We start from the raw sequence: 21,670 nt of genomic DNA, 5'->3' as shown, positions 1-21,670 counted from the left end.
CACTCCCATACAACACCATGGGCAAACATTTGGCGTTATAAATTTTCATGATGGCCGGTACTGGCTTACAACCTAAACGTTTAGCAAAGCACAACAGGGCCCCTATGGCCTTCACTAATGTGTTTTTTTCCAATGAGCGTTGCATTACCCACGATCTTCTATCGTCAAAGACAATACCCAAGTATGGGAAGGCAGGTATTTTACGTAGCTCCTGCCCTTTACAGACAAATGATGCCCTTTTCGCCCGACTGCTGCCTAACGTCATGGCGTGTGATTTTTTTAAAATTAGTTTTCAAATCCAAAGAGTCCATAAAACTAATAAAACAATCTAGAAGTGATTGTAAACCTCTTGCCGTCCTGGCTACTAACACAGCATCATCTGCGTATAATAGCGCAGGACTCTTTTTATGGCCCACTCTCGGATGTCCTTACATGATGAAATTAAGGCTACACCCAACTTGTTTATATAAAGTGTGAACAGCAGAGGAGCAAGGATACATTCTTGCCTTACCCCTCGATTTACTGGCCAGGCGTCCGTCAAGCTCCCGTTCTCATTGTAACTCACAGCAGCACTAGTGTCTTTATGAATATCAGCTAGGAAGGATATCAGTATGGGATCTAGACCTATATCAGACAAAGCAGTCCAAAGTTTCTGACGGTTAACAAGGTCGAACGCAGTGGACAGATCCATAAAGGCTAGATGTAAATCCCCCTGCTTTGCGACCGTGTACTTCCCTATGAGGAGGTGTAAGTTTAGGCATTGCCCAACAGTACCTCTTCCTTTTCTGAACCCGAACTGCAAGTCTGAGATGACTGCATTCTCTTCCAACCAGTTTGTCAGCCGCTCCAGGACCACTTTCCCCCATGATTTTTGCTGCTGAGTCCAGGAGAGAGATCGGCCGATAACACGCCGGATCCTCTCTTGAACCCTTTTTAAATATAGGAACAATAACTGCTTTGCCCCAGGACACTGGGGAGCCCACTATGGTAACTGTGTTAAACACAGCAGTTAAAACCTTTGCCCACAAATGCGGATCTGCCCTATAAAGATCTGCCGGCACACCATCCGGGCCGGGTGCTTTCCCATGTGCCGTGGACTCAATGGCCTCCAACACTTCCTCTTCTGTGAAGTTAATCTTTCCTACCTGAGTGAGTTTACTTTGAATCACAAGAGATGATTTATTTATTCCAGCATAGAGGCCACCGTAATGCTCCACCCACTTATCTGGTGGAATGAGGCAGTCTTGATTAGTGTTTACTGTCTCATTAAACAAGGGACTGTTAATCACTTTCCAAAATTGAGTACTACTTTTCAGAATACTCACTTTGCTCAGTTCCTCCCAGGCCATATCTTTTAACTCAATTTTCCTACTTTTAATAGCCTTTTTATAAGACCTTCTTGCCTCCGCAACCTTCTGTGCGTCCTTGCCAGGTTCTTTAAGCACTTCTAAAAGGGCCATATGGGTGTCACTACAGGCTTGGTTAAACCAATTTTTTAATTTCTTGGGCCTTATTTTACTTTTCCTAGTCAAATTAACTGTTACCTGTACTGTGATGCGATTAAAAGCATCCAGAATTTCCCATGGATCTGGATTTCCTACTAGGCATTTTGCCAGGTCCTCAGCATTACTCATGTACAGGTTTTCCAGAAAGTCGCTAGGAGTAATGACCTCCCACCTTAGCCTGCGTCCTTGACATTTGGAGACTATATTAGAATTTAAAATAGTGGATGGTACAAGTTCAGTATTTAGTGCCCTGATATTGATAGTCAACGTGAGTGGATTATGATCACTAAAGCCTCTCTGATCCACACTAAAAGGACCTAGAGAGTCCCTCAGTAGACATGACACTAAAATGTAGTCAATCGTAGACTCATTGCCTTGGCCATTAAAAGTTGGGACAGGGCGCCGAGTTTCCCCTTGTGCTGGGACAAACAGGTAATATGTCGATAAAAAACTCTCCAGATAGACCCCACTCCTAGTGTGCTCGAAATGAATATTCCCGAGTGGGTCTTCCTCAAAATCCAAATTCTGTAAACATTGCATGAGACAAACCTGAATATTAAAATCCCCAAGCACTAACAAATAATAAAAGGAATTGTTGTGTTCATCATAATCATCCAGGAACCCTGATAATGCTAATAGATGTTCTAATTCATCATTCCTGGTGAAGGAATTATAAAAATGTACCACTAAAATACTAGGCAAGTTATCACCCTCCAATCTTACTGCTAAAATGTTTGGGGAACTTGTCACTACTAATACAGCGTTGTATAGTAGTTTCAGACTGAATAACAACAGAAGTCCACCCCTGGATCTCCCCATTGTGGAAGGAGTTGCAAATTTAATGAATGATTGATAACCATCCAGGTAATAACCTTCTTTAGCTTCCCAAGTTTCCTGTAAATCTATAACATGATGGGCAACAAGAAAAGCCTCCCAGTTGGTATCCCCTCTTTTGGATCTTAGTCCGGCAATATTCCAGGATAAGATTGCCATCTTGTTCTCAGATACTACGAGACTTAATTCTGTTGGCAATCTGTCACTCACTGGTGAGTCACCGTCCTCATGTTCCACTGTGGGACTCCCGAAACCACCTTTCTGCCCTGCGGACTCCCCCATTAGTGTAAAGCTTAAAACAGACCCGTTTCTCATATTGTCCCCTTCCCTGGGCAAAATATTTTGGACTCTATCACTGGTAGGTGTGGCACAATTTACCATTAAACCACGGTCAACACATTTTAATCCCAAATCCGTGGTCGGACACACCATACATCCATCCACTGAGGGGATTATTCCCAGTTCTACACTGTCACCATCCCCAAGTCAATCATTTGAATTTAGTGAGCTTAGTGCCTCATATCTATTAGTCAGGGCCACTGTACTAGTCGGGTAGACCAGTTGTAATCTATGTCCTGTCTCACTATTTAATCCAGTGTTGACTGGGGGGTAGAAAAACCTAAGTGGGAGTACATTTACAGAGTCAAAATGGATCCTTACTGATCCGGCCTGCTTAAGAATGTGGTCCACCAGTATAGGGCAGCTAAAACTTACCACCGCGCAATCCCCCTTGAGAAACTTATTAGTTTTACCCACCCAGGGTACCGTCCTCACCATTTTAAAGTTCTTAAACAGGTGATCCCCTAACACTGTTTTGGTGGTTAAGTAATGTAAGGCCCTGTTTTTAAGGGTACTCCAGTGTTCCTCTTTTCCCTCCTGCATTTTCGGAATGTTTGCCAAAATCACCGTATAGGGACATGCTTCTGGGGGGAGGTGCAATGCTCTTTCTCGCGGGTACCTCTGCGCTCGGGGGCTAATTTTCCCCTCTGATACTCTAGGACCCTTCTTTACCCCCTGAGTTACTCCCACTCCTACAGCTATGGGCGGCGTAATCGACGCTGCTACATGGGGTACCGGAGATACTTGGGTTGCTATAGTCAACATCGGGTCAGTCCGGTTAATTACTGCGGTAGCAACGGCTCTCGCGGAGTGCTCCTTGAGAGGCATTGAACCCTGCACTGACACTTTTTGACCAGCAATATGCTTTTCAATGGTAGTTAATCTGCCCTCTATTTGCTCTAATTTCACCATAACCGGTGAAATGAGTACCCCTAAACATTCTTTCATGGCCTTGATAAACTCCGACATTTTCCCCCCCAAAACATTTTCTAAATTTTCGTCCTCATGAGATAAACTCCCCATTGACCTCCCATTTATACCGGAATTTGAAACATTTTCAACATAAACATCAGGCCCAGTCACAGAATTTTTACTATTCCTGGGTTGTTTCGCCTGTTGCCTGCTGCCCCTGGGCACATTACTGGCCTTTCTTTTCCCAGTCAGAGATTTACCTCCAGCCAATCGAAGCTGTCTAGTACAAGTTACTACACAAGAAGATGGTACACTAGGCACGGGGGATGCCTCCGCCGTGATAGACAGACTCAGGTCTAACACCGCTCCATTTGAGGCTGGGCAAACTGGGAGGGCCAGGGACGGGGCAATTGTTTTAGGCACATCTATGTTAAAACTTGGAGGGAGGGTTTGAGAAGATGGGTCCAGAGATAACCTTCGTTCCACGAGCTCGATTTCTTTTGCCACAGCGGTCTCTGCTCGTTTTAAATAAGCGTCCAAGGACCCAGCCCCCCCCCCGCACCCTTTAGCAATGGATTTAGCCATGAAGTGAGATCACAATGTCACAATAAGACCTAATAATTAATGTACGGCTGGCAGCTGAAGACCACAATTGGTACTTATATCCAAACAGAACGCCCTCCTTACATATCGCTGTTAGTTTCCGGCTGTGGTTGCAAGGTACAGGGCCCAGCCTCCTCCGGCCTCCTTCGCCCGGTGCCGACGGCTGAGTTCCTCCTTGCTAGTCTCCTGGCGCCGGAAATGCGCGTGGCCGCTAGGTCGTCTGGGATCTGTAGTCCCGATGCCCCTGGACCCCCCCCTCCTCACTGCGGCCGCTGGTAGATGGATGAGGTGCGGCGGCGGGAGGGGAGACTGGAGACAACCGGACAGTCAGAGAAGGTGCCAGGGATGACCCGCAAAACGACCCCCTCGACGCAGCACCGAGAACGCTGCACAGATGAATGTGGGCTTCGAACTGGCGTGTGTCTCCACACGGGAGATTGGAATTACTGTACCCCCTTTCAGTCAATATGCTGCGGGAAGGCGAGCCAGCGGGGAGCGGGTAAGAGGGTAAGCGAGCAGGCAGATGAAAGGTCAAAACAGCACGTTCCTGGTCAGCTCTCTGGAAACCGCCCAGATTTCCCAGAGGCCAGAGCCACTCACATCAGCGAACGATATAGACTAGCAGGAGCTTATTTATCACCAGTACTGAAGGCGACTATGGGGCCCTGGGATAGATTGCAGGAAACCAATGGCCTTTCGACCCCCGTCTCTCCGCTAACCCCTATCATAGGCAACCCTGACTCCCCCCCCAGCGCTGGAAGGGAATGGGTACTTGAAATGGCAAGAAGCCGACTGTAAAAGGGTAGGCTTTGGACTCCCCCGGGACACTTTCTGGCAGTACTTGGCAATCCGACTCTGGGTAACTCGACCGCATATGCAACCGCACGCCAGCCGCCCTCTTACAAAATTCGAACTATGATACATCACACGCACTTTAGACAAGCGCCTACTTTCTGACATCTACTCCTTCCTCAATAAATCTAAGCACAGTGGTAAAACCCCAGCGTAGCGTAGATGAGAAGCAGAGTTGGAGCAGGAATTCTCCCCCAAAGAATGGCAAGACATCATCCATAGGGCCAGAGCTTCCTCTTGTAGTTCATCAGGGAAAGAGATGTTTTTAAAGATAGCCCACCACTGGTATTACACCCCGGTTAGACTTGCTAAATGGAAACCCGCTACCAGTAATCTACTGGCACCGGATGTAACCTGTTGCAGCAGCCAAGGCCGATTCAGTTCAATGACCATTACTGAAATCATTCAGTGAGGGGTCCAGAAGGTCCTGGGTGGTGATAAATGTGGCCAAAGTCTGGTTGATGTACTTTTCAAAGATTTTAGCCAGCGCAGGCACGAGCCAGATAGGGCACACATTTGTTAGGTTGTCTGGTTACCCATTTTGCTTTTTTTTTTTTTTTTTAGGGGAATGGCTATAGCCTCTTTCCAAAGTTGAGGGAATACTCACGTAATGATTATCTGGTTGCAGACCCTTTCCAAAAAAGTACATTTATGACGGACAATATTCTGACTGATATTCGGGTACCATACCATGTTTTGATGTTTTATATAAATACACTTTTGAGTAAACGAAATAAAGATCAGTAATGATCGCATTAATTAAAATAACTGGACAGTTGCGTTGTTTGCTCTAGATATTTATTGAACTATTAGAGGTTCATTGAGGTTCTTTGTTGTCCGTTTTTCCAATCCACTTCCATCTAGTGAGATTTGGACAGTTTATGAAATTCTTGTCAGCATGTGATAATGCTCACGCATCAGGAAGCGAACCTGGAGGAGATTGCATAGATAAAAGATATTCCGGAGTACTGAGTTCATGCAGGGAGTGTCTGTCAGCCATTGCCGCCACTGTATAAATGCTGGTAAGATGGCCCCACTCTTCCCTGGGTTAGAAAGGACACAGCAGCAAGCTGTGTGTTTCTTGTAACATTTTGTCCTTCAAACACAATGGAGTGTCTGTCTTCAGTTGCTGGTGTCACTTCTGAGGCGGCGTCTTTCTTAGTATTTCACAGACTCGGCCAGGTCCTTGGCACTTGTGCACCACCACACTCTTGTCAACTATACTTCATGTGTGTAAAAACCCAGCTTTGCCAGTGACATCTCCTTCCGGAGCCTCATGATTTCCCAGAACATTGGTTCCACTGCATGAAAGAAAGCAGACTGTTAACCAGACATACGCAACTGCTGACGACAAAGAGAAATTTCAAGTATTGCAGAATATTAACATAAGTCGCTTTGCCCATCATCACCTCACTTCTCTTTGTGCACATCACAACTTCACAAGTAGAAGTGATCAGAGACCTGGCAAAATGGTCATAAAAGCAGAGGGAAGCAAGAGCACATGCACAGCCCTGCTTATGATAGATGCTGGCCTTGTCCATCTACTCATACAGGGCCATATTATCAAGATCAGCGTGCCCTTGTGAATTCCCATAGAAGCCCATGTTCACACCAGAACATGGGCTTCTATTGGAATTCTCTGCGGCATGTTATCAAGCCCATTATCGCCGCTTTAGCGGCGGTTTCCTGACGCTAAAGCAGCGATAATTTTAACACCGTCCTTGATAATATGGCCCATAGTTTTTCCCTTTCTCAATTTCTGTCTCTGTCTACAGTGAGTACTTAAACCAGTAGACAGAGAAGCTAATGGACTACCATTGTAGAAGTTACTATGATATTCGTGTGCTTTCTCTTATGCCCTCAGCCTATATTTCCTTTAGGTGTGGAAATATGCCATTCTTTTTTTTTACCAAGACGGGGCAAACAGTCACATGTTTTAGTATGGGTTAGCCAAACTCAGCACTTCCCCTGCTCCGAAAGTTCAATGCAAAAAAAAGAGGAGAAAAGCAAAAAGAACAATTGATTGACTGAGTGCTAAACAATGTCAAACATTTACCTCCAGTGTATTTGTTACCCCAAGTGGGACGGGGATGCCTAGACCTGGGTTCTGTGCTAACTTTACCACTGGATTCAAACTATCATGGCTGATGAGGGATCATACCCCAAAACCAGTCCTAAGATGCTTGTTTCTGGTCCAGAAAGGACCTGGCTTGGCAGTACAGGCTCGACTCTTCCCATGGCGAGCAGGGTCAAGACTGATTTGCATATGGCGAGGTCCAAACTGGGATGGGGTGGTGATAAAAAAACAATGGATTTAGGCCCAGATCTCTGACACAGTGATTGTTTGACATTGTTCATCATTCCGTCCATCAATTGTTCTTTTTGTCCTACAGTTCAATGCACATAGTTTCCAAAAAGACATAAGGACATCTCTAACTGGCTGTTAATGGAAAAGTGCTTTTCAAAAGCCCTTCATGACGACTTAACCCTGACACCATAAGCAAGAAGGCACCTCTATGCAACTAACACTACAATATGCAACATACTACTCAATGAGGTATCCAGATATTCGAGGGCGAGCAATACTTGGACAATGGCCGGACTTTGCTGCTGTTGCTGTACTGGTTGGGCTTTGCTGTTTGGCCCCTGTTATTTAATGGTTTGCTATCTGTTTATGGAGAAACCCTAGGAGAGAATGGGCGATGTATTAATATTCTTTCTTCGGGGGGCCCCTCCTGTGGTAGGATCTCAAAAACAGCTTTATAGTTGTAGTTGTTGCCACAGTTGTGAGGACCTCCATGGTGATAGGAGACCAGGAGGCGTCCCATTCTCCACAGCTCAATGTATGCCCGTCCGGGTGCATAGCTAAGGTATAAATGTTACTGTACGTTATGCTGTTTCTATATTGAGATGTATGCCTTGTCAAAACCTCAATAAACAGATTTATAAATAAAAATGAGGTATCAAGATATTCGAAGGTGTTTTCAAGCTGTCACATAACAGTATTGCAAAATTTGTTAGCTAAAAGAATGGACGCCTTTAGTAAGCTCAGGGGAAAACAGAAATCCAAATCTAGTAGAGCACATTCTGATTCTCAAAAAGGATTTGGAAAATACATCAGTAGTAATAACTATGACATTCCAGTAGGACTGCAATTAAGACAGCTGATCAACCACATCACCGTACAATTTGGACTTAAGTGATCCTGGATATAAGGCCTTTGGTTTGCTCACCCGACAAGAAGACTTATTGCCTGCAAGGTTAATGTGTGACTAACTAACTTAATATCACTAAATAGTATGCTTTCACACAGCTTATTGAGCAATGAGGGTAATGTGCTATTTAAGGTAGGGAAAATTAACTTCATGGTGAAAACCTTTAGCCCCTTGCATTCACTCCTTCACTCCTTAGGATGCTACGGTTGAACTGCTGGAGAGGAGACCCGTGTGAGTGTCCCTCCACACACAAGAACCCGCCCTCACTTCTGCATTCCCAATATTTCACCAGGCACATATGTTTTTTCCAACAGGCAAGATGCACATACTCTTAGGGGATTGCGGATGCATGTTGTCAAGGGGATGGGGTGGAGCAAAGACTAAGTAAATACATTTTTACTCTGTTGTCCTGCTTGTCCTCCTTCCCAAACTGCTACAATTATGATTTACCACGCAGAAATGTCGGGAGGAGCAGAAGACACCACACATCTGCTAAGGCTTCAAGGAAGTAGACTATGTAAATCCTTCTGTCTACAAGCCCAATCAATTATGGAATATGAGGCAAGTAAATAAGAGTTACAAACTGTGCAAGGACTGGTGTACGTTAATCCCCTACAAGTGTCTGCTTTTGTAACGGGTCTTTGGAAGTCATCAATGCTACCTCAGCTGTAGTGAAATGAGCAGGAAACCTGAGAAGCCTTAGCTCCTCTAACTTCCTATACATTTTAAATACAGGAGGCTGTTCCCCTGGCAGTAGAGGCTTTGGCTAGATTGTTGTTTTGGTAAGTGTGCCTTATTAGCCTTAATTATTGAACAAACGTCAGCAACTAAAGGAGTTGACATTTATAAGAACAACTCAAGAGCTCATATGAAACAGGAAGGATTGTTTTCCAATTTAAATGAAATTCTGACAGCATGTTTGTAATCAAAATAGGAAATATACTAAGAACCACCTTGTCGAAAACCATTTGAGGCTCTTTAGAGGAAACATCAAACGTTTGCTTATCCTTCTGGTACAGGTGATTGGAAACAGAAATCCTTCAGTGGATTCCAAAATCTAGGTCACAGGAAACCGCAATTCAAATGTTTTGTGAAGAAAAGAGACTAGAAGATATTAATCTATTGAGGAACTGGATCGATAAAGAAGTAATGAAGATGAAACAAACCCTCAAAATGATTGTTCTGTGCTTCAGACTTCAGCAAAAATGTATTATGTGAACCTTTCAGAAATCTCCAAATGGAAGAAAAGTAATCCTTATATGAATCAAAACAGTTTTCCAAATCATCCTAATAAGGAATAACGGATAAAATATATAGACGTCACAGGATTCAATTTTTTCTGAATCTAACCTTTTATGTTGCCTCAAAATTGGCCCTTTTCTAGAACGAAATGTGATGCAAATGCCCCTTCTGGAATTACCGATTCTGCATGAACTAGCTTGTCATAAACCAAGCTGAAAAAATGAAAGGTTAAGGTGAAGAATTAGCAAGCCATCCTGAACTATTTGAGCTGAAACTTAGAAAGAATTGGAAATCTGTTCAACAATGTTTGTAAGTTGTATTTTTTAAAAGCACAAGTTAGAGAGAAAAGCGTTCCAAGAACCAAAACTAGCAACTCCATATGAGGTCAACCAGAACCATTTTTGAATTGCTTGAATGCATTTACCCAAGTCCTGAAGGAAACATCTCTTTACAATGTAGTCCCCGCTCACAGATTAGAGGCAGTTTTGGACAACAACAGTTTGCTAGAATCACAAAGAATTGTATGTTAGTAAAGCACTAGTTGCATTGTCAGTAACACACTGTTCTGACCTTCAGTTCAGTGGACCATATTGGAGTATGCTGCAGGTACTTGCCTCCACATTTTTCTTCTACTCTTTCTGAGGTTTAAAATACCCTCTATGACAGAATGTTTCTATTCTACGGTTTAATAATACTCACTAACTCTTTGTAAAACAGACTTTTTAAGTTTACTATAAAAAAAAGGTTTCCCACTATTCAGAAAACAGAAACATATAACAATTTATTCTCCTAGCCATTCCTCAACTTTCCTAATTTTTTTAGCATATCTCTTCTTTATCTCATTCCTAATACAATATAGTTCTTCGAACAGCACTGTTCTTTTCATTTTAATGATCCATACTAAGCATATGAAAATCTCCAAAGATTCCTACATCTACATTATGAGCAATCTTGGCACAAGAGAGGAAAAACAAGCACACTCCAACATATCTGTATTTAAATGGAAGGGCCTATCATTGCTACAGTCTGATCCCTTGCACAAGGTAAACAAAGAGGGATATATATTCTAATCTTTCATGGAACATGGGGCAACAAGCAAAGTTGCTGCACTGCCTGAAAGGGAGAGAGCAGAAAGTCTCCATATTTACAAAGATATGGAGCATTTTGCGCTCTCTTTGCACTGAAACACTTTGTGCTGCCTAATGCCAATATGGGCACATTTGCACAATAGGGCACAAAAACAATCCAAAGAGGCATTTTCCTCTTTCCACAAATCTGCTGGGACAATTAAAATGTAGACTTTGCTCCTGAGTATTTTCTTTTGCTCTTTTCAGCCTTAAGGAGTAGCCATGGGATTGGTCCCTTGGAGTGCAGAATTTGATTATTTTACATCATTTGGGTCATTAAATTTGCCGGCAAACCATTGAGGGTCTGTTACAGTGACTATAACCAACAATGATAAGTGTCAACAGGTCTCACAATCATTTTAACCTTAAATAATAGCCTGCTATAGTTGAGATAATAGATATCCCTTACAGTTGCTGAGACTTGCATTCCTAAATACACGATTACTCACGCTGTTGCCATTTCGTAAAACAATATGTACTGCTTGGTGGGCACGATCAGCGTGGTCTCGGGCTTTGAACTTATAATCTTATATTGAGGTATTGTTGATAAATTGCTAATAATGTCAAATACCAGTCTAATGTTTTTGGTATATGAAGATAAGTCTATGTCATCTGCACATTACATTGTCTTCCTGGCTACTAGAACATCACAATGATTGTGCTATGCTAATATACCATAATAGGAGTTCAATTAAAAAAAGCAAATGACAGGAGGGGTGGTGGGCAACTTTGTTGGGTACACCAGTTTAATGGGCTATTAATGACCACCTAGCAATTTTTTTTTAACAACAGATTTTTATTTGTCATTTGCACAATATACGCAGGGCTCTGTACCCCAGAGGCCACTGCAGCATCAAGTTACACAGTAATAGGACCGCAAAGGACATTTTAGTTTTTTAAGAAAACAAAACAAACACATTCTTTGAACTTGAATGTCATCTAGGATATCTACCCCCCTCCCCCCAACTCCCCCCCCCCCCCACAAGCTGCGCAATTCCCACTGATGGCCGCTCACCTGCCCATACTCAAGGACCGATGGGAGTAAAGAAAATGACGGCCTACCCGATCTAGTGGAGAACCATCCCACTCTGAACACACACACACCCCCGGCAGCCCCCCACCCCCCAGATATCAGACCCAACCACTCTAGCCCTGCCCTTATCCCACTAGGAGATCTTCCGTCACCATTGGAGGCTCCAGCCACAGGCCCGATAGTCCGCCCACCGCTTCCATATTTTATAATGCTTACGCGGACAGCCCAGGGCCACAAAGATGGGCTGTTCCAGCCCCATGCAGAAGTCTAGGCCATTTTTCCAAGCGGCCACCGAGGGAGCCCGCACATCCTTCCACATCCTGGCAATGTCACATTTCGCCAATGTAAGGCCCAGGTGCCGTTTATAGATATTGCCCCCGATGCCATCCATGACATGCAGCAGTGCGAGCTGTGGCGTACGCGGGAGCAACCACCCCAGGACCTCAGACAGACAAGAGAAAACTCCCCTCCAGAAGCGGTCCAGCGACGAACAATGCCAGACTGTATGCAGGAATGTGCCCCCCGCCCCACCACACCTGAGGCATTCCGGGGAGGCAACCAGGCTTGCCCGATACAGTCGCACCCGAGTATAGTATACCCCGTGAAGGTACTTGAATTGGATGAGGCGGAGGCGCAACGCAATGTCCGCTCCCTCCAATCCTCCTCCTCCAGCGTACCCACATCCTCCTCCCACACCCTCCGTAGCTTGTCCAGAGGAGGCACACTGTGGGTGACCAGGGACTGATATATCCGCGAAATCTTTTTGGTTGCGAGATCACCCATGAAGACTTTCGCCTCCAACGGGCTAAACTCTGGAATGGAGGCAAGACCCTCCAGGCTGGGGGAGAGCGCATGACTGAGCTGGAGGTACCGGTAGAACTGTGTCCGGGGCATGCCAAATTCTTCCTGCAGATCCCGGAATGATTTAAGGGACCCATTCCGCATCATGTCGCCCAGGGTGGAAATGCCGATGTCATCCCATCTGCTAAAACCCTGCAGCGCCGCCAGCTCCGGCAGCCGTCCATTGTGCCACAAAGGGGTTTCCCCCGTCAGTGTATTCCACCACCCCATTCTTTTTAGAGACTGCCGCCAGATCTGGAAGATCACCCTGGACACCGGCGGCAGCGCATTCCGCAGCGTCGCCGAGTAGAGGATTGTGTGAAGAGTGTGACGCCCCATTAGGTGCCTCTCCAGCGCATAAGCCGGGTCCCCTCGGTCTCCATTCCACCACTCGTTGAGGACCAACAGGTGCGAGGCCTGATAGTATGAAAGCATATCTGAGTTTGCCAGCCCTCCACAGTAGGTGGAGAGAAAGCACGTGCGCAACGCCACCCGCACCGTCCCCTGCCCCCATAGAAACCGGCCCAGCACCGAATTCACCAGTCGGAACCAGCGAGACGCGATCGGGTACGGGTGATTCTGTAATTGATAGAGCAAGCGGGGGAGCGCAACCATCTTAAAGATTCACGATCTACCATATATAGTCAGCGGCATACGGGACCAAGTCGTAATATCTGCACGGACGCGCTCCCACACCGGTGCCAAGTTTCGCTCCCACGATACCTCCGGCGCCTCCGATAGGAAAACTCCCAGGTATTTAAGTCCTCCGTCTGCTACCTGTAGCGCAGATGCCCACGCGCCCACCCCCACCCGAGTACCCAAGACCCACAGTGTGGACTTGCGGGGGTTCATATACAGCCCGGACATTTCCCCGAAAATTTGCATTATCTCCAGTATGCGTGGTCCCGACCTATCCAATGCTGTTAAATAGAATAGGACATCATCGGCATATAATGCTATCCTGTCCAATAGGCCAGGGGCCCACTCAAACCCCTGCAACTGTGCATCTATACGCACCAACGCCGCCAACGTCTCCATGGCTCGGGTGAATAAAAAGGGCAACAGGGGGCACCCCTGTCTAGTACCCCGACGAATGGGGAAGCCAGCCGAGACCGCCCCCCCACGCGGACTGAGGCTGTCAGCTCGGTATACAAGAGCATCACATACGACAAGAACCGAGGGCCGAGATTAATCCGGCGAAGGAGGGCAAACAAATAAACCCAGCTTAGAGAATCAAATGCCCTGTCCATGTACGCCAGTAAGAGCGCCGCCGGCTCCCCCATCTCCCGGACCGCCGCCAGTGCTGCATGTGCCCGCCTTATGTTGTGTTGCGTAGCCCTATGAGGCATGAATCCGACCTGGTCCGGGTGGACCAAAGTCGTGATATGAGGCAGGAGGCGATTAGCCAGGGCCTTGGCCAAAACCTTTGCCTCGACATTCAGGAGAGAAATGGGGTGATATGAAGCATGTTGTTCCGGAGGCCGACCAGGCTTGTGGAACACCACCACCTCTGCATGTCGCCAGTCCTGTGGGAGCTGACCGGCCTCCCTGGCCTCCTCCACCGTCGCCCGATAGTAAGATGCTAGTCGTAAATTGTATCGACGATGAAACTCGCTTGGGAACCCATTGGGTCCCGGTGCCTTCCCCGAATTGAGCTACCCTAGGGCCTTACTCAGTTCCTCCTCCGAGAGGGGGAGTTCCAACTGTTGGCGTGTCTCGTCAGGCACTGCTCTGGGCGGGAGGTCCTAAATGAACTTGACCACCGTTGCCTCCGATAGGCATTCCTTAGGGGCGTATAAATCCGCATAGTAGGCGGCGAAACTCTCTGCTATGGTCATAGGGTCAATGATCGGCACTCCCTTCTCATCCAGCACCCCCGGGAGGACCTGGGGAGAAAAAACACCCTGACAGAGCCGATGCAGCATCTTGCTCTTGTCGCCCTATTGATAAATTCTGCTGCGCGTCGCAAGGCATACTTGGCGAGCCTCATCCATAAGGAGAGAGGCATAGGACTGCCGTGCCAGCAGTAGCTGTCGCACCTCCAGCCCGCCACCCGCCCCCCGGCTCTGACGCTCAAGCCCTACCACCTCCGCCTCTGCCCTAACCAACTCATCTCGACGCTTTCTACGGGCCGCCACACTCCATGCAATGTCCACCCCACGTAGAGTGGGCTTCAACGCCTCCCATAGTATTACTGCACTGGGGGCCGACCCCGCGTTAGCGACAAAATAATCCGCGATCGCCTCCCTCATACACCTCTTGTAGTCAGCGTTTTGCAAGTTCCACACTGCTAGTCGCCAGCGAAATGGTTGCCACCCCCTACCTAACCGCAACGCCACGGATGAGTGGTCCGACAGCCCCCTAGTAAGGATCTCCGCGGACATTACTCTTGTTGCGATCGCACGGGGTACAAAGACATAATCCAACCGCGAGAAGGATTTGTGAACCGCGGAGAGGTATGTATATTCCCTCCGATCTCCATGTACATGTCGCCAGGTGTCGACCCAATCAAGGCTCCCCACCAAGGAGTGCAATTTCGTGGGATGAGTGCCCCCCAGACCCCCTCCCGCCCTGTCCCTGTCCCTCCCCATATCCATAACATCATTCCAATCTCCACCCACCACTGCAACCACATCCGGCATGGCCGCCCACAAAGAGAGCAACCGCTCCACCAGGGACCATTGTAAGGGAGGAGGAGCATTGACACAGCCGAGCACAATAGACTCCTCCCCAATCTTACCCCGAAGAAACAGGTACCGCCCCTGCGGGTCAAGCCACTGTTGTGCATGCACGTATGGGACCCTACGATGTATCAACACTGCTACCCCCCTAGAACCCTGTATGACCTCAGCGTGAAAGACCTGCTGGAAGCCATAACGCTGCAGGCACAGGGCCTTAGAGCCCATCAGATGAGTTTCCTGTAAGAGGAGAATGTCAGCTCCGACCCTTTTTGCCTGACGCAGGACTGCACCTTGCTTAATTTTGTCCAGAACCCCACGTACATTCCAGCTGACAATGCGGAGGGTGCTCGGGGACCACCCAGCCTCTACGTTCCCCACAGCCATGGGGCGATCAGCCTGGGTGGAGCACGGATATGAGGTCCCAACTGCGGGTGTGTACGACCAGATAGGCACAATGTAAAAGCGCAACTCGTCCCCCTAATCAAACCCCTTCCCCATAACAAACCCCCCTCCCCATACCTCAAAAACACTGAAGTACCTATCGCGGCGGGTTTGACTCTGGGCCCCCTACAGAGAGGCACGGACCGCACCCGCCAACGGATCCCCAACTGACAGCCCATATCGCCCAGGGCCACCCCCCACAACCCTGAACAGGTGGGGATACAGCCCTCCTAGAAGCTCCCTCTAGACCCATAATAGCAAACAGTCACATAGTCTAAAGAAGGAAGCGCCCCGGCATCACCCTCCTCACAGGCATCAAGGATCCAATGTCAGGGCCTGGGAGGCAGGGTCCTTCCGAGCCGGGGCTCCCCGAGAAACAGAGTGCCTCTGGGAGCGCGATCGTCCATGCCCTCTCTGGCGCCGTCTACGAGTATTCCTTGACGGCCCCTCACTTAAGGATGAGTCTGACTGCAGCCCAGGCGGCGTATGCACCCGCACTCGGACAGTTTCGTCGGTCCACTTAAAGACCTCTGCCGGTGAATCAAAGAAGTGGGTGCGGGATTGAAAGACCACTCACAAGCGAGCAGGGAATAGGAGAGCATACGGGAGATTAAGGTCTCTCAGTCTGGCCTTCGCTGCCATGAACGATTGGCGTTGTTGCTGCACGAGTCGTGTATAATCTGGGAACACCAGGATACGTTGGTTATTATAGAGCAAAGGTTCTTTGGCGCGGGCCTGCTTCAGCACAGTGTCTCGGTCCAGATAATTCAATAGTCTCGCAATCACCGGTCTTGGACGAGCCCCCACCGGGGGTTTCTGCAGAAGTGCTCTCTGAGCCCGCTCCACGACGAAGCACCGGGACAGCGCATCAGGCGGAAGCCAACTCTCCAACCACTACGTAAGGAATCGCTCCATGCTACCATTCTCACACCCCTCCGGAAAGCCAACAAAGCGCAGGTTATTCCTCCGGGCCCGTCCCTCCGCATCCTCGACCCGGAGCCCCAATCCCTTCTGGATGCTCTCCAAACCCGCCACTTTCTGCTTGAGGACCCTGACATCATCTTCCACCCCTGATATACGGGCTTCTGCCTCCGTAATACGAGACACTGCGTTCCGAAGATCTCGGCGCAGTAACATAACATCTGCACCCACTGCGCCAATTTTTGCATCCAGCATATCCCGGGATTGGGTGATCGCCGACATCAGGGCCGCATTGTCTGGCACGGCATCCTGCGAGGCCCCGGCGGACCCACCCGTCGCCCCCGGGCCCGTGAACTTGTCTATCGGCCCATGCTTCGTGGATCCGCCACCACCCTTGTCTCTCATCATGATAGCTTGCGGCGGACTCTCCGGACCTTCAGGCCAAAGTGGACTGGGCACCGGCACCAGTGCCTCCCCTGTGTCGGCACACCGTAGGCAGAATCGTTGCCCGGCCTGCGCCCAAGGAACAGAGGGAAGGAAGGGAGAGAGGTGGGAAAGCACCCCCGGCCCGGGGCCCGCAATCCACCGGCGAGAGCCTCAGCCCTCAGCCCGCAAGCCAACCTCACCCCAATCCGCCCATCAAGGTCGTCAAGCACCCAGGCCGTGGGGCCCCGCCAGTAACACCGTCCCCCTGATCCCCATCCGCTCGACGGCGGTCTCAAAAGGACGCGGCCCGATGCAGCCGCCGATCACAGGCCCCGCCGCCACAGTCGGAAGCAGTGAACGTACACCCACACAGGCCAACCAACTGGTGTTCACTCCCAGGGCTCACGTAGCAGCAAAAGTCCCTCAGGATACGCCGCCCTCTCCCTGTGGTCGGGCCGTCCCTTCTGGCCTTTCTTACGCCACGGGCTCGTCACGAGACGCCCCCGATGGAGCACACTCCCTGCCCGGCGAGTTTCTTCAGCAGCCCAGGGCACCCCCAAGGCCGAGGCACCACGGGGCCCGATTACAGTCCTCACCCTCGGGACCCCGAGGAGCAAAGAGCCTCCAGGCAGCTCCAGTGAGGCCTACCTAGCCCCACCACCGTGGCCCGATACAGCCGCCGATCCCCCAGCACCAGAATCAGTCCCAAGATGAGGGGGAGGGGAAGGGGCGCTCGCTCCTCCCGCTGCCACTGCCCCACTGCGTCCGCCAAATGTCTGGGAAGGGGGGCCCCCGCACCCGGGGCCGCAGAGACCGGCCTCGCTCCCGGGCACACAGTTCAATCGTGGCCAATATTCTCCGCTGGCCGGGGCGTCCCCCCCTCCCCTCAGCTCCTCACCGGTGCTCCCTATGTCGACTTGTGCTGTCCCTGAGGCCGACCTGCCCCGCGAAAATCACCGCCGCCACCGGGCCATCTGCTCCGCAATCCGCCACCTCAGGCTCACTGGGGCCGCCGCGCGACTCGCGTCGGCTCCCGGATGCACCAAAATCGAGGCCCCGGCTCTGCCTCCGATCCCCAGGCCGCACCTCACGCACGCGCCGGCGTCTGAGTTCTGCTATGCCGGTCGCCGCCTTCGCTCACCAATCACCCTCTGCCAGTGACCGGTGCCGCCACTCTCCCTCCAGGACTCGTCAGGGGTCCGAGGGAGCCAGGATAATCGTTGGATAAACGTTGGGCTGGACGGAGCTGGCTAGCACACATCCGCCATGTCGGCTCGCTAGGCCACGCCCCCGACCACCTAGCAATTTTGAATAAAGCCTGCTCTTGAGATTTGGTACAGGCATTGCACCAACTTGGTGAATTCAGGGGGCAATTTAACATTAAATGGGCAACTTTCGAACACCTAATGTTTCATGTTACTTAAACAAAATCTCCATAAACGTCTCTAGTACAACAAACAATTTGATTTAAATAAATATTGTGCAGTAATACCTCAATGGAAAGAATCATTGAAATGTGATGTTCTTGATTTCATTTACAAACTAATCTATTGTTACAAGTCATGACAGCAAATATAAAGTGATTGTTGATAAAAGCATATTTGATAACTCATCTCCAAACAATGTAATTTTAGACTGGGTTTAAGAGCCTACCCAGCTACACTGTGAAGCATAAATCTAACTTTCAGTTAAGAGATACTCCCTACTCCAATTAGGCATCATAATATATATATATTTTTTGGCTATTCTGGCTTTTCACTGATAAACAGAGCATGTTACCAATTCAAGGGGCTTCATAGCCACATTAAAACTCCTTCTTGCCACAAATGGGGCCATAAAGCATGGAAGTGCCAACACAAGGTCATCTAATGGGTGGCGATCATGCAAAATGTGATCATATTAACTGCACACCAATAGAGCTGCCTTGCTAAACTTAAGAGGTTAATATATCTACTGTCTGATCTTTTTTCTTTTTACTTACTGTAAGTTTTCTATTTTTCCCTTATAATAAAAACTGCACCTTCTACAGCTGCTGAAGCACAGTATTATCTTCCTTCCTGTACCCAAGAACATCTGACCTACTAGTTATTATTTCATAGATCCATCTCCTGCAGCATGATGATTTGAGCTTTTGTTTGTTCCATAAAACCCATCATCACACTGTTTCCCATGAACTGAAATATCACTAATATTCATAGTTAAAACTATACTTTACTTGTCTATTATTTAGTGTTCCCTGCCGTCTGCTTTTTTCCTCTCACTTCTCCTTGTTGTCATCACTTCCTCTCTCTTTTCTTTTCCCATTTAGCTGAGTGACCCCCTTTGAATTATCCCTGCTTCTCATTGCAAATGATACTTTCCACCCATTGGTCTGTATGAAAGGCTTGCAAAAAAGCAGGTTAAATACAAGTACATTCTTCCAACTTCCAAATAATCGATAATCCCCATTTCCACTGACACAGGAGAGGGAAAGGTAAGCAACTGTAATTTCTTAAGACCTTTTCATAAACAGTCAAGATATCTCTATTGAGCACTCTATGGGTAACGATCCTCGCTCCCCGAGCTCTAGTCTGCTGTAGTATAGGCTCCGAGGAACCACCAAAACAGCTGTCTTCACTTCTCCAAAATAACCACTAACCTTCACTCCACTACAACATAAGAAAGAATCCAACAGCTTGCCAGGATGGGTCTCTGAACTCTATCCAATGAACACTGAAACTATAGATATGTAAACCACAACATTATAAATTCCTAACATGTTTCTAATACACCCTGTTAAACTAAATAAAATAGACCAACCGTCAACCCAACTGGTTATCACTGTGCCTATTCAACTGCTGACTTTATTAATTTGACCTGGCACTTCCCTCAAATACACAAACTCTGAAAATCTTTTTTTGAAATAATCAGCAATATTATTAATAAATGAAAATGTCCCCTCTCGTAGCGCTACAGGGAAATGTGAACAGGATATCTCTCTGCATAGCAAGTAGTGCCCCTTCTTACTAAGCCTAGAATTGCTATGGCTTGGATACATGATCCTCCACTAATGATGCAAATGTGTCTGAGAGATACAGCTTATTGTGATGACCTTGCAAACACATTTTTAGCCACATCACTTACCAAAATAAGATAAAAGACATAAAGGCACACTGAGTTTGTGTGTGACCAATAGTCCTAAGGATTCTCTTAAGAGTTGAAGTCTCAATACTCAAGATGGCAATCAAGATACATAAATACTAGTCTTGCCCTATACTTAGCTACATTTCTACTAGTATTATGGATCCCTGTAACAGTTTTATGTAAGAGAAAGGTATCCCCTGTGTACTTTTGGGTTGTAGAGGAGGGGGAAAAAAGAAAATTGTGAGAAAGACCTCTAAACTAACCCTCTAAATTTAGCTACAGGCTGTGAGCTCTCATAAATCTAAACCTATCCCCTGAGGAGAAGAAATACACTTGTACAGAATGAGTAGTTCATACAAAAAGTACATTTTATTATTTATAAAAAACATTTTTTAGATATATAGTGTTAGACCTGTCAGCCCTTTGGGTGGCCCTCCTCATCATTATTTATTTTGTCCCACTTTTGCCTCAAACCCTGTTGGTATTTTTCCTTTTTGGGAACCACCAGATTTTTTTAGTGTTGCTGCAGATTCAGGGAGCCATTTTATCTACCCCTGGAACTTCTGTCTGAGGGCCTGGAGCACAAAATGGTGGCCACCTGTGACATCACCAGCACCCACTGGAACCTACTAGAACCTTCTGCAACATTCTGGAGCCCTGTGACAGTTGGAGGCGGTTTAGAATGTTGGGAAGCTAAGACAGAGAGTTGGCAGTTGAAGCTGGCAGTTGGCACCTGACTGGTGAAGAGAGAGCAGCAGAAACCTGAAGGAGGAAGGAGTGAGGCAGCAGGGGTGGAAACTTGTGCCTGGAGTGGGGTCCATAAACCCACCCTTGATACTAGTCCCTACTGACTGAGCCCAGCCTGGAGCCCTGTGTGGGAAGAAGCAAGAAAAACCATCTTAAGGACCTGGACAGCAGGAACAGGCCTTAGAAGCAAAGAACAGCAAAGTCCTGACCTGATTATTGGTTTTCCTGGAGTCCGACGTCGAGAAGCCTGAGACCTGGAGCCCGAGGTGGAGAAGCGGCGCTGACTGGAAAAGCAGACGTCGTACCCGGAGCCGCCAGAGGTCGAGAGAGGGCGCCGACGGAGGTCGTAGAGAGTACCAGAGGTCGAGGAGGAAGTCACCCGAGGTCGAGTGAGCGGCGTCGACGGGGGAGTGAAGTCCGCCCTCCGGAGTCGCCGGAGACCGAGGTGAAGCGCACCGGAGGTCGGGAGTGGAGGTCGCACTCCGGAGTCGCCGGAACCTGAGGAGAGGAGCACCGGAGGTCGGGAGTGGAGGTCGCACTCCGGAGTCGCCGGAACCTGAGGAGAGGAGCATCGGAGGTCGGGAGTGGGGATCGCACTCCGGAGCCGCCGGAAGTCGACATCGAGCCAAGGCCGGCCGACGTCATCGAACCTGAGGTCGCCATCGGACCGGAGCCGCCCGAAGTGGACATCGAGCCAAGACTGCCCGACGTCATCGAATCGGAGGTCGAGATGGAGCCGAGGCCGCCGACATCGATCCGGAACCGCCTACCGGCGTCGTCAAGAACTGACATTGTGCCGAGGCCGCCGACATCGAACCGGAACCGCCTC

At 48.4% G+C, this 21,670-nt stretch overlaps 1 protein-coding gene across 12 annotated transcripts in view; it reads right to left on the bottom strand.

Moving 5' to 3' along the window:
* Nucleotides 1–5,826: 5,826 nt before the first annotated feature.
* Nucleotides 5,827–21,670, bottom strand: part of RAB3IL1 (RAB3A interacting protein like 1) — a 235,978-nt gene continuing 220,134 nt past the window's right edge. For all 12 annotated transcript variants that reach the window (XM_085644988.1, XM_085644983.1, XM_085644987.1 and 9 more), the window contains one exon: nt 5,827–6,346. In XM_085644988.1, coding sequence (XP_085501114.1) covers nt 6,264–6,346 — 83 coding nt within the window. In that variant the 3' untranslated portion in view covers nt 5,827–6,263. The remainder of the gene's footprint in view (nt 6,347–21,670) is intronic.

Source organism: Triturus cristatus, chromosome 3_1 (genome assembly GCF_964204655.1).
Source record: "Triturus cristatus chromosome 3_1, aTriCri1.1, whole genome shotgun sequence".
In the NCBI taxonomy this organism is placed as follows: Eukaryota; Metazoa; Chordata; class Amphibia; order Caudata; family Salamandridae; genus Triturus; species Triturus cristatus.
This window is presented reverse-complemented; position numbering and strand designations above follow the sequence as displayed.